The sequence below is a fragment of the Denticeps clupeoides genome, chromosome 19 (genome assembly GCF_900700375.1).
Source record: "Denticeps clupeoides chromosome 19, fDenClu1.1, whole genome shotgun sequence".
Taxonomy (NCBI): domain Eukaryota; kingdom Metazoa; phylum Chordata; class Actinopteri; order Clupeiformes; family Denticipitidae; genus Denticeps; species Denticeps clupeoides.
The window spans coordinates 46420-58643 of record NC_041725.1 but is presented as its reverse complement, the minus strand read 5'-3'; the positions used below and the strand labels follow the sequence as shown (position 1 = coordinate 58643).

Here is a 12224-nt window from a genome sequence, read left to right as displayed (position 1 = left end):
CAGACGTAGGCTCACCATGTACTGAAGTAAAGGATCGAGGTGTCCTCATTGACGCAGGTCCCTCACTCGGGAGCAGACCGTGGGCCACCACGGCCCCAGCTATAGAACCGAGCTATTTAAGTAAATATTAATTCACTGATCATGTTAATGCACATGTTAACAAAATATCATTTCCTAAAAACTATGATATGAAACCACCCACCAAACCAAATTTAGCGGCAGTACCTGCAGGCAGTCTGTTCAGTAACCGGCAGGGCGGTTACACACCAGGCCGCTAGTGGGCAGAAGCGGACTAAAACGCGTACTGACCGCCCACCACAGAGGAAGACGAGGAGGAAGGAAGAAAGGAACGACATGGCGTCGACGAGTCGGTTCGTATTTTATTCATTTGTTCTACACATTTTGTCCATATGGTGTGCGTTTCTTGTTTAAGCGTTTAATTAAGTTCCATGGCCCATATTGGCCCATCTTGGTGGGCCGTGAGAAAGAGAAACTGAACGCTACGTGTTTGTACAGTGAGCGTGTGAGATGAAGCAGTTCAGTGCTGCGTAAATGGAAAACGAATTAAGGTTAAATTGTCGAAGTCAGGGATTGAATAAATAGCGGATTACTTTAGAATAAATGTAGTTTTATAAATAATTGAGGGCCAGTCTTTGTTAAAGACCAGGTTCTGCTCATAACAACGCCAGTGGACGTGTTTGGCATATTCATGTACACATTGACCAGTTTATTAATAGCAATATTAAAATGTAGTTTGCTGGTGTAATGCCCAGAATTACAAGCGTCTCGGCACACGTAAAGCGGAAAACGCCATTTGCTCCATTTTCACGATTCCCTGAAACTTCATGACGTTCAGGCTTCGGGAAATTACATACGTGGCATTAAAAAAAACCATTTTGATAAGCCTGAATAAAAGTTCCTGAGATATCAAGCATATTGATTTTTAATTACTTTGATGGTGTGTAGTTTGCTACTCTGTAGTGACTGTCAGATTAAATACAATTCTAACATGGGTTGTAGGGGAAAGAGATTTGTTTTAGTTATTTAAAAAAAATGCAATGTGCAAATCCATAATCTGTATATAATATCTACAATTACTGATAAAGGGAAGACAAATACACAGACTATCAAGTATTAATTCATTAATGTGCTACTGTTTGATTTGTAAATTGGAATGATCAACTTTGTATGTAATGCTTTAAAAAGACTTCTTGTTGAAAGTATTAAAAGTACTTTTGTTGCAGTGGAGACATTCTTCCAAAGGTACAATGCCCTAATCATCCTGATGCTCTGCTCGTTGAGGACTACAGAGCTGGGGACATGATTTGTCCGGAATGTGGACTTGTTGTAGGTATGACCTGTTTATTGTCTCATTTTGAATGAAAACATAGCTGGGTATCAAATGGGACCATTTTTCAGAAGCAATAGTAGATCCATTTTAATGCAGACAGGCAGCCAATGTAGAGACATTTGAAATTGTTGTAATATGAGCTTTTTTCTGGTCTTTGTTGGCAGCTGAGAGTTGCATCTGAACTGAAATTTGCAAACATTAAACCTATTAAGTAAAATAACAAGATGCATAGAGAATAAAAAGAACATATATTTATTCGCATCAACAGAAATGGCACAGAAAATGGTAATTTTGCCATGTGTGACTGAGTAAATATTCCTAAAGCTGATCATTGGAATCAATGTGAATTTTATCGTGATAATGTGGACCAAGCTGGCAGATTCTTTAAGGGCTACAAAGCATTTAAGTTCAAGTAATTTATTGTCATATGTACAGAGTCAAAATTTTCTAGCACAATGAAATTCTTACTTTAATACAATCTTTACTGACACATAGGACATCTAACAGGACACAAGGTATACTAGTGCAACAATATAAAAACTAAATATCTAAAAATATACAGGCAATTGTTGGTGAACGCGTCAAAGCAACTGAGAAGAACTATCATATTACCATTATTGTGGTATTATTTAGTAGTGAACCCTCTGATCGCATACATTTACATTTTAAGGCATTTATCAGATGCCCTTATCCAGAGCCCCTTACAATCAGAAGTTACAGGGCTAAGTGTCTTGCTCAGGGACGATGGTTGTGGGGTTTGAACCTGGGACTTTGTGGTCTTCTGGTTCATATGCGAATGTTTATGGGTTCTACTACCCATATCAAATCTAGGTCTTGCACAGTAAACCTAGAAAGTGATTTTAAGTACGTGATATGTTTAATTTCACTTTTTTGTTAATATTGAACCACAGGTGATCGGGTGATTGATGTGGGTTCTGAATGGAGGACGTTCACCAATGAGAAAGCCACAAAAGACCCGTCACGTGTGGGTGATGCTCAGAATCCGCTCTTGAATGGGGGAGATCTAACTACAATGATAAGTAAGGTAAGAAGTCTCACCTAATTCATTCAAGAACCCTCCACTTAATTATGCTTTAATAAAAGCAGTGAAGCAGATAAATGGGCAAAGAGAAAAGGAAGCGTTTAAGATTGTTATTACATCACATTGAAGCAGAGTCTCTCATTTAAACTAAAGCAGTAGCAAAAGAACCGCATACCTTTGGTGTTTTTAACTGTAAAATAGATGCAGCACCATGTGGGGTCCAGAGATGGTTCCGGGTGCAACTGCTCATTGGTCAGAATGTGGAGAGGTCATCCCATTAGAATGGTGACCCCTGAAGAATGCAGTTTTTATGTTTTATAATGCATTATGAACAAACAGGTTTCGGTTTTTACCTGTTTCTAGTTAAATAACATAGTCTCCTTTCGGCTGCTTCCATAAAGAGTCGCACAGCAGATGAACTGTTCCGGAATAAATTGGTGGATTGCTTGAGGTTTTGCAGCTAGCACAGCTAATCTATAGCACAGCTAATCACTGTAAAGATTTACAATGCAGTCATGAAATTATTCATTCTGCGTTCATCTTCATTTTCTTTGAACTAGGAACACAGGCTAATAAACTGTCTAATATGTTGTGGGTGGGGTCATGCTTAGCGCTGTCTTCACTGTATCATGGAACCATTTACAGTGGAAGAAATAATTATTTTATTGCCTACTGGTTTTGTAAGTGGATGAACATTGAGAGTCAGAATAACAATCCAGAAATTTCATTTCAAAATAGTTACAAATAAATTTTCAGTAATAAAGTAAGTATTTGATCGCCTTTCAATCAGCAAGATTTCTGTCTCCCAGTTATATTTTATACAGGTAAGGAGCTGACATTGGGAGCTTCTCAATTCATTACCTGTATAAAAGGTCCATAGAAGCAATCAATCTATCCAGATTCCAAACTTTGAACCATGGCCAAGACCAAAGAGCTTTCCAAGGATGCCAGGGACGAGATTGTGGACCTACACAAGGCTAGAATGAGCTAGACCATCGTCAAGCAGCTGGGTGAGAAGGTGACAACAGTTGGTGCGTTTATTCGTAAAATGGAAGAACAATGAAATAACTTCCAGTCTCCCTCGGTCTGGAGATCCACACAAGATCTCAGCTTGTGGAGTCTCAATGATAATGAGAACAGTGTGGAACCATCCCGGAACTTCTCGGGAGGAACTTTATTAATACTTATTAGTCAGTTATTTCAAGACCATAGAAAAGATTTGGTAACACACTACACCGTGAAGGACTGAAATCCTGCAGCCTGCAAGGCCTCCCTGATCCCTGATTCAGCCCAATCAAATACTAAAGCATGTTCTGCAAAAGGCATCAAATACTTGAAAATGCTAATGAATTTATAACTATTTTGAAATGCATTTTTTTTTGTGTTATTCTGTCTCATTGTTCAAATAAACCTACCATTGAAGTTATAGACTGATCATTATTCTGTTACTACTTACAAAATCAGCAAGGAATTAAATAATTTTCCACCACTGTGGATATATATATCTGAATTTACTTTACACAGTCTTAAATGGATTGAATTTAATTTAGCAAATTAATGTGTACATTAATATTTAGATTTATATTCCTATGTTCATTCACTGCATTTTGTTAATGGAAAATACTGTTAATTTTCTTTCATTCTAAGTGTGTAGCATATTTTCCACACCAGCCTAAAATTTAAACAATACTTTAGATGTTTAATCTGTAGTAGGTTGTGCCTGTAATGTAATGTTGCAGATATCAGGTGAGTTTGACCTTGTGTAGTGGCTCTGTTTTTAATGTTTTATACGTTTTAAACTTCTAGATCATGCCATGCATCTTTTTTGTATCTGGCCTTGAACTTATCACTTCATTTGTCTAATGGATGAATACACAGGGAACTGGTGCAGCTAGTTTTGATGAGTTTGGCAACTCGAAATATCAGAACCGGAGGACCATGAGCAGCTCAGACCGTGCAATGCTTAATGCTTTCAAAGAGATTACTACAATGGCAGACCGTATCAACCTCCCCAGAAATATCATTGTAAGTATGCTGTGTTTTTCAATTGGTATCTTTCATAAACTGTAATGGAGGCAATGGTGGTCCAGCGGGTAAGGAATCGGACCCGTAATCTGAAGGTTGTTGGTATAAATCCTGAATCCCGCCAATGTGCCACTGAGCAAAGCACCTACCCCACCCAATGCTCCCTGGGCACCTTTCATGATAGGTTAAATGGCACATTTCATTATGTGCACTGTGCTGAGGTGTCACATGTGACAACTAATCACTTTCTAACGGTGTCCCCCATCATTCATCAGGATCGAACAAATAATCTTTTTAAACAAGTTTATGAGCAGAAGAGTTTGAAGGGCAGGAGTAATGATGCTATTGCCTCAGCCTGTCTCTACATTGCTTGCAGACAAGAAGGAGTGCCAAGGACTTTCAAAGGTGAGCTCAACTATCTAGATTTTCTTTTACAGAAAATACTGTGGACAGTGACTGTTCCACCTTCTCATTGGCATTTCATTTCTTTGCAGAAATTTGTGCGGTGTCCCGTATATCTAAGAAGGAAATTGGTCGCTGCTTCAAGCTCATCCTCAAGGCTCTGGAGACAAGTGTAGACCTCATCACCACTGGTGATTTTATGTCACGGTTCTGCTCCAACTTGGGACTCCCCAAACAAGTGCAGATGGCTGCCACTTATATTGCTCGCAAAGCAGTTGAACTCGATTTGGTGCCAGGACGCAGCCCTATTTCAGTGGCAGCAGCTGCTATATACATGGCCTCCCAGGCCTCTGCTGAGAAAAAGACTCAGAAAGGTAGGTGTTTTACTAGGGAAAAAAGACCATATTCAAAACATTTAGTAGTTCATCTGTTCTTGGTGACCTCACATGGAGCCCAGGTGAAGAAATGGTTGAAAAGTTCACAATGTTTTGTTTCAAACATGATTAGATTTCCTAAATTATAACTGATGATCAATAACTGATGTTTAATTTTATTTTCTGTAAATTCTGGATTATAGAGCAAAAGAAAAAAGAAATTGTACATAAGGTATACTCGGGTGTCCATGTTGAAACGTGAGATATTAACAAAGCTAAATGTTACAGGAAAGATTTTTAACTTTTAATATCCACAACTACATACATTCCACAAAAACAGTGCTTTTAACAGTACTAACAGTTTTAGTCTTCAGTATCGCAATTATGTCAGGAAGCTAGTTAGCCTATAAAATCCAAAAGTTAGCTGCACTGTTGTAAAATTTTCAAAGTGCATTAAAAAAGTAGCGGCTTATATGCCGGAATTTACGGTACACACACTCAGCCAAATACTGGCAGCCATTTCATCACCTCTGTTCTTTTTTTTTCCAAATGTTTCTGGCTTTTTGTGTTGTGTGTATATATAACCTATTAGCGAGTAAAGTATATAACTTATAAGGTGCCACTGAGCAAAGTGCCGTCCCCACTGCTCACTAAGGGTGATGGTTAAATGCAGAAGACACATTTCTTTGTGTGCATCACAATGACAATCACTTTTTTAAAATTATTTTTATTTTATAATTGCTAGTCTATTGTTTGTGTTTTTACATCCTTTTTTATCTCCTGCTCTTTGGTCACTTGTACATGAGTTTATTCCATTTTTCTCCTACCAGAAATTGGTGACATTGCAGGAGTGGCAGATGTCACTATCAGACAGTCCTACAGGCTCATCTACCCAAGAGCAGCAGATCTCTTCCCACCAGACTTCAAATTTGACACCCCTGTGGACAAGCTGCCTCAACTGTAAAATGAGGAGCTCATAACAAGTGCTTCTCTTTTAGTTGTTCTTTTATAGCATTTTGAGTTATTTTCCTTAAATTTAGCTTTTCATATGGCTTTCACTGAAATGCAGCAAGTGTAGGAAAACATTCCAAAAGTGAGCTGCAGACTGTACTTGAACTGCATTTGTGTTTGTATGTGTGCACATTAGTATGAGCTTCAGTTAAATACTATTCATTTTCTAATAATGAATGAAAGAATTAGATGTATTTTGTTGGCTTATTTCCGTATTATGAATAATTTAAACAATAAATGCTTTTTTGGAAAGCATTGTTGGGATTGAATTGTTTATTACTAGCGGTCTTTGAAGCACAGTTCTGAGATGAACTGTAATGTTTAGGTCGAGGTCCTGAAGGTCCATACAATACACACAATGGTAAACTCAAGTACAGCGATAAAAACAAATACACACTGCCCTTTACTGTTATTAGTAATAAGGGTCTGTATTGAAAGAAGAGCAAATCTTTATAAAAAAAAAAAAAAAAAGTAATTAATCACATTTGGGTATTTTAGATTTTATAATACAGAGCGGGGCATCTGAGACTATTCTCCTTTACAGAATATCCAATTGTCAATTTTTTTGCACATTTACGGTATTTGGCAGACACCCTTATCCAGAGCGATTTGCAACATGCTTTCATGTTACAATCAGTGAAGAGATCAGTTCTGGTTCACTAGGACCCCCAACTATGAATACAATCTTTTTATTCACTCTGTTCTAGTTTTTCCTTGCAGAAGTCAGACAATAAGAAAGTTACAAGATAGACTAAATATTCTCTAAAGAGGAAGATCTTGAGCTGCCGTTTGAAGATACTCAGCAACTGTGCTGTTCTGACCTCGAAGGGAAGTTCATTCCACCACCGAGGGGCCGAGACTGTTTCAATTAAAAGTTTTTCTCAGTGTGCCCCAGACAACTGTGACATTTTTTATAATGTTTCTAATGTTTTTTGCTAACTTTTACTGGGGTGCCAGTAATAGTGGTTGGTGCTGTATATAGGTTGGTCTGAAAATTGGCCGCCCAGGAGCTCTAGGCTCCATCAGGCTACAATGCCACCATTCTTGCAGTTATTAATCCACTTAATACTTCGTGTTCATTTTGCTTTCTCTGTGGCCTCATTCTTGCCTTGACAAGATTAAACAGTTATTCCACTAGTTCTTCTGTGTCCAATAGGGTGGTAGTAGCCTAGTGGGTAACACACTTGCCTATGAACCAGAAGACCCAGGTTCAAATCCCACTTACTACTATCGTGTCCCTGAGCAAGACACTTAACCCTAAGTTGCTCCAGGGGGGGGCTGTCCCTGTAACTACTGATTGTAAGTCGCTCTGGATAAGGGCGTCTGGTAAATGCTGTAAATGTAATGTAAAATGTCCAAAAAGCCCATTGAGTGCTTAAATGCAAATGTATTCAAACTGAGTTCACATTGAGTTGTACAAAGTACTAAATTCAGCAAACTGAAATGTTCATTTTTATTATATGAATGTTTAACACAGTAATATATAAGTGTAATATACAGCAAATGATTCAGGTTGAGACAGTGTTGCAGGCATCAGTTATCTCAAAGAGGTGGAAGTGTTTGCTGCTTCTACAGGCAATGGTATAAGCAGTCTCGCCACTGTTATTGCATAAGCCTGCCTGGAGCTGGCGGTGCATTAGCATCAGTTCTAGAGTCTTTCCTGCCCCTGCATTTCCTGCTGCCAGGTGCAGAGGTGTGACTTTGCCATGTGAATGACTGTTTACCAAAGCCCCTGCCCACAGGAGGCACGAGGCTACAGCCACTTTATCCCAGCGACAGGCACAGTGGAGTGGGGTCCAGCCGTCCGCTGTGCGGGCTTCCAGCTCTGCCCCTGCGTCCATCAGAACCTGGACCATGCCAGCATGTCCCTCATAAGATGCTCTGTGCAAGGCAGTGTAACCATCCGAATCACAACAACCAATCAGGGAAGAGTCCAATGATAGGAGGCGGGGCACGACAGAGAGCTGAAAGAATAGAGGGGGTAGTGTAAGTCCAGTCCAAACTGTAAAAGAAATCAAATAAGTACTGATTCATACTGGAAAAGTAGGGCTCTTCATTCATGTAATTCTCCTGTGCATATATGGTGTCCAAATTCTGTAGTATAAACATTTAAAAAAAAACATTTAAAATGCAAAAAACGCCATAAAGCATGTGTTGAGTCAGCTCTGGATTTTTTTGCCTTTTTTTTTTCTCCCCAGGTGAAAATCTCCCCAGAGTTTTTTCTTGTTAGAATAATTGTGGGGGTGTCAACTGTAGGGCCTTTCAGAGCCCACTGAGACATACTGTATGTGATTTTGAACTAAATGAGAAATAAATAATCTTAAGTTTGTCCAGTGATACTATTCAGAAGATATTTGGTATTATTTGTGTGTGTGTGTGAGGATGATGAAGGTTTGCTTACCCTGTTATTTTCAGCAGCCCACAGCATGAAATCTGCAGGGCAGCATGTCTCCTGCATCCTACACTCCTCCTGAAGGTACCACTCCTCTGTGTGCTCTTCCTTATTCTCTTCCTCCTCCTCCTCCTCATTCCAAGGACCAGTTGTTCCCCTGGGAATGAGGTGGCAATGTGTCTGCAGCAACTCCAACTGATTAAAATCTCCAGGGAACTCCATCTACAAGTAAAATGACAGATGCCATCTTGCTACTCCTCAGTGCATTTTTACATCACAATACGTTTTAAACAAGAAACTATTATCTGTAATAAAGATATAGTCCCTAATCTACCCATCTGAGGAATATCAAAGCAAATATTGCCAGCGTTACAATGGCTGAAACAACCACTCAGTCGACACTGAATAAGAAAAAAACACTGTTTTAAACATACGAGACTAACGACCTAAGAGCTACAATAAAAGTAATATAACCGCAAGTGGTGATGAAGTGGTGGTTACTGATTTGACCAAATGTAGTATTCAGTCTGGTTCCTCTTCTCTATCTGCTCTGCTGACAGGAATTTGGAGTCCACAACCTCTCACAGCATGTTGTAGGACTGTCGCTTTTTTCACGCAGTCATGCGTGTATGAGGAGGTTTGCAAGGAACAAGCTGAAGTGCAGCGAGCTCTTTACCAACTACATTTCTCGCACATCGACAAAAAGCGACTCTTTCACGCTTTATTGGATTTGGAGCGTCGCAGAAACATGACGTCACGCGTCCTGTTCTGTGCTCGAGTACGGCTGGCGCTCACATTACATACGAAAAACGCGCCCGTGTCCAGCTGCACCGTGTTTTGCCACGCCCCTTCCACAGCGGGTCAGGGACGTCTTCTGCCACGCCCCTTCCACAGCGGGTCATGGACGTCTTCTGCCACGCCCCTTCCAAGCGGGTCAGGGACGTCTTCTGCCACGCCCCTTCCACAGCGGGTCAGGGACGTGTCATGCCACGCCCCTTCCACAGCGGGTCATGGTCGTCTTCTGCCACGCCCCTTCCAAGCGGGTCATGGACGTCTTCTGCCACGCCCCTTCCACAGCGGGTCATGGACGTCTTCTGCCACGCCCCTTCCACAGCGGGTCAGGGACGTGTCATGCCACGCCCCTTCCACAGCGGGTCATGGACGTGTCATGCCACGCCCCTTCCACAGCGGGTCATGGACGTCTTCTGCCACGCCCTTCCACAGCGGGTCATGGACGTCTTCTGCCACGCCCCTTCCACAGCGGGTCATGGACGTCTTCTGCCACGCCCCTTCCAAGCGGGTCAGGGACGTGTCATGCCACGCCCCTTCCACAGCGGGTCATGGACGTCTTCTGCCACGCCCCTTCCACAGCTGGTCATGGACGTCTTCTGCCACGCCCCTTCCAAGCGGGTCAGGGACGTGTCATGCCACACCCCTTCCACAGCGGGTCAGGGACGTCTTCTGCCACGCCCCTTCCAAACGGGTCAGGGGCGTGTTCAGGGGCTACACAAACCGCGAGGCTCAGATCGGGGTTATGTGATGTACCAGTGAGAAAACGTACTAATTGTAGGCGACCTAGCAATCAATTACAAGTCAAGGCGGGACGTAATGAAAGCGTGAATCCTTGTTTCCAAATTTAGTTTGGATAGAACTGGCTTGAGTTTGGTCAGGCGCCTCAGCTAAAGAAAAACACGATTTTACAATATTGATAACCTCTGCATCCATTTTCAGTTTAGTCCATTGTAGGTTTGTAATCAATGATTTTTCACAAGGGGCTAGTGAAGCGAGGTCAATACGGGGGTCACCACTACCAAAAAGCATACATTCTGTCTTACTCTCATTTACTTTACATTTAAGGCCATCCACCTCTCGGCATCAGTCAGACAGTCGAGGAGAGGTTGCAGGTTTCTTCAAAACAGCCACCCAGCAAGCGCTAAACACCTGTGGGAACTCCTTCAAGACCTCTTGAAGCTCATCGAGAGAATGCCAAGAGTGTGTAAAGCAGTAATCAGAGCAAAGAAACTAGAATATAAAACATGTTTTCACTTATTTCACCTTTTTTGTTAAGTCCAGAACTCCACATGTGTTCATTCATAGTTTTGATGCCTTCAGTGAGAATCTACCAACGTAAATGGTCATGAAAATAAGAAAACACGTTGAATGAGAAGGTGTCCAAACTTTTGGGCTGTACTGTATATCTCTCTAAAGTGAAGGTGAAGTGATTGTCATCATGATACACAGCACACAGTGAAATGTGTCCTCTGCTTTTAACCATCACCCTTGGTGACAGTGGGCACCATGACAGGCGCCGGGGAGCAGTGTGTGGGGACGGGGCTTTGCTCAGTGGCACCGCGGCGGATCGGGATTCAAACCTTCCGAATTAGGCAGTGCCAGTGCTCTCTCTCTCATATATATATATATATGAGAGAGAGAGAGAGTCTAAATGGTATTCACTGGAACAGATACAAGAATTTAGTTATCTATTCCACCAAAAAAGTAGAAAATAGAACACAGTAGACCACTGTGTCATGAACGTTTTGGAAATGGTTATCTACTATTTTAAAGGAAAAATTAGAATAGTCACATGATGGTGCTCCTCAGTCCACAGGAAACACATTTTATGCAAGTTTAATATGTTTCCTGAACATTTATCAAACTGATTAAATATTGATAACATGGATGGTATGGATGTTTTGGGACGTGACCGATGATCAAATCCCAAACACACACACGGTTTTACCCTCATTTCACAAACATGATTCAAGCTAGACCCGTCTCTTCTACTTTCTTCTTCTCACAATACAGCATGTTCCCAGCAGAGTGGATGGACATCACAAACGCGATCTTTGTTCCAGTCACCTCTGAACCACACCCACTATCAAACAACAGAGCTGCTTTTTAAGCACTCTGGCGAACTGCTGAATAGTCGGTTCTAGATGTGTCAACCTCGGTCACATCCCGCGAGAACATCCCACATCCCGCGAGAACACTTTATATGGATCTATTATTATGACGCGCTGAAACCACACAAACTACAGATCCCACAATTCAGTGCGACTTTGCAGACAAACCGAGCGCCCTACGCACATCGCTTTAGTGAATTTGAAACGTGAAAAAAGAATCTCAAGCTGCTTCATAACCCATTTGCCAGCACTGTATTATATGATCTGTAGTTTGTGTGTTATCAGCGCTTCATATCACGGGTTTGACACCCCTGTTATAGAGAATGCACTGCTTTGTTTATTTATCTTTTAATAGTTATAAAAAAGAACCACATAGCGGAGTCATAATCGGGTCAGCTCTTGTCGACCTGCTATTAGACCATTTGGCAACAAGGCATGTTTAATCCCGTAAGCGACGCCGTTACTGGTGCAAATGCTTTTATTTTAGCTCCAAGCTCCAGCTAGTAGCGCTTCCTGTTCTAATACTTAGACCAAATAGCCGAGGGTAATATGTCGTGTAAATTTTCCATGTTTAAGGTTGTTTAATGGATATTTAAATATTTCATTACTTACCGGAAAAATGTGTGACGTGCGTCAGCGGCGCAAAAAAAAGACCCGTATTTCCGGATTCGGGTGAAAGGGCGGAGCTTGGATTGACCATAAGGTGCTAGAGACAGCGGGCTTT

The 12224-nt window shown here is 41.3% G+C and overlaps 2 protein-coding genes across 6 annotated transcripts; one reads left to right on the top strand and one right to left on the bottom strand.

Moving 5' to 3' along the window:
- Positions 1–259: 259 nt before the first annotated feature.
- On the top strand, positions 260–6460 carry gtf2b (general transcription factor IIB). Its single transcript, XM_028962722.1, has 7 exons — positions 260–371; positions 1245–1351; positions 2263–2396; positions 4272–4418; positions 4694–4823; positions 4913–5194; positions 6025–6460. Exons 1-7 carry the CDS (start codon positions 355–357, stop codon positions 6156–6158), a joined length of 951 nt encoding a protein of 316 aa, XP_028818555.1. The 5' UTR covers positions 260–354; the 3' UTR covers positions 6159–6460.
- A 1112-nt stretch (positions 6461–7572) lies between these two features.
- ankrd49 (ankyrin repeat domain 49) lies at positions 7573–12160 on the bottom strand. 5 transcript variants are annotated; one of them, XM_028962033.1, is made up of 3 exons: positions 12113–12160; positions 8607–8819; positions 7573–8169 (listed from the first exon to the last, which is right to left on the bottom strand). In XM_028962033.1, the coding sequence occupies exons 2-3, from the start codon at positions 8817–8819 to the stop codon at positions 7714–7716; spliced, it is 669 nt and encodes a 222-aa protein (XP_028817866.1). In that variant the 5' UTR covers positions 12113–12160; the 3' UTR covers positions 7573–7713. The 5 variants fall into 5 exon arrangements, with proteins under 5 accessions (XP_028817866.1, XP_028817865.1, XP_028817869.1 ...); XM_028962032.1 differs by lacking the exon at positions 12113–12160 and adding an exon at positions 10448–10656; XM_028962036.1 differs by lacking the exon at positions 12113–12160 and adding an exon at positions 9393–9638.
- Between the last annotated feature and the right edge of the window lie 64 nt (positions 12161–12224).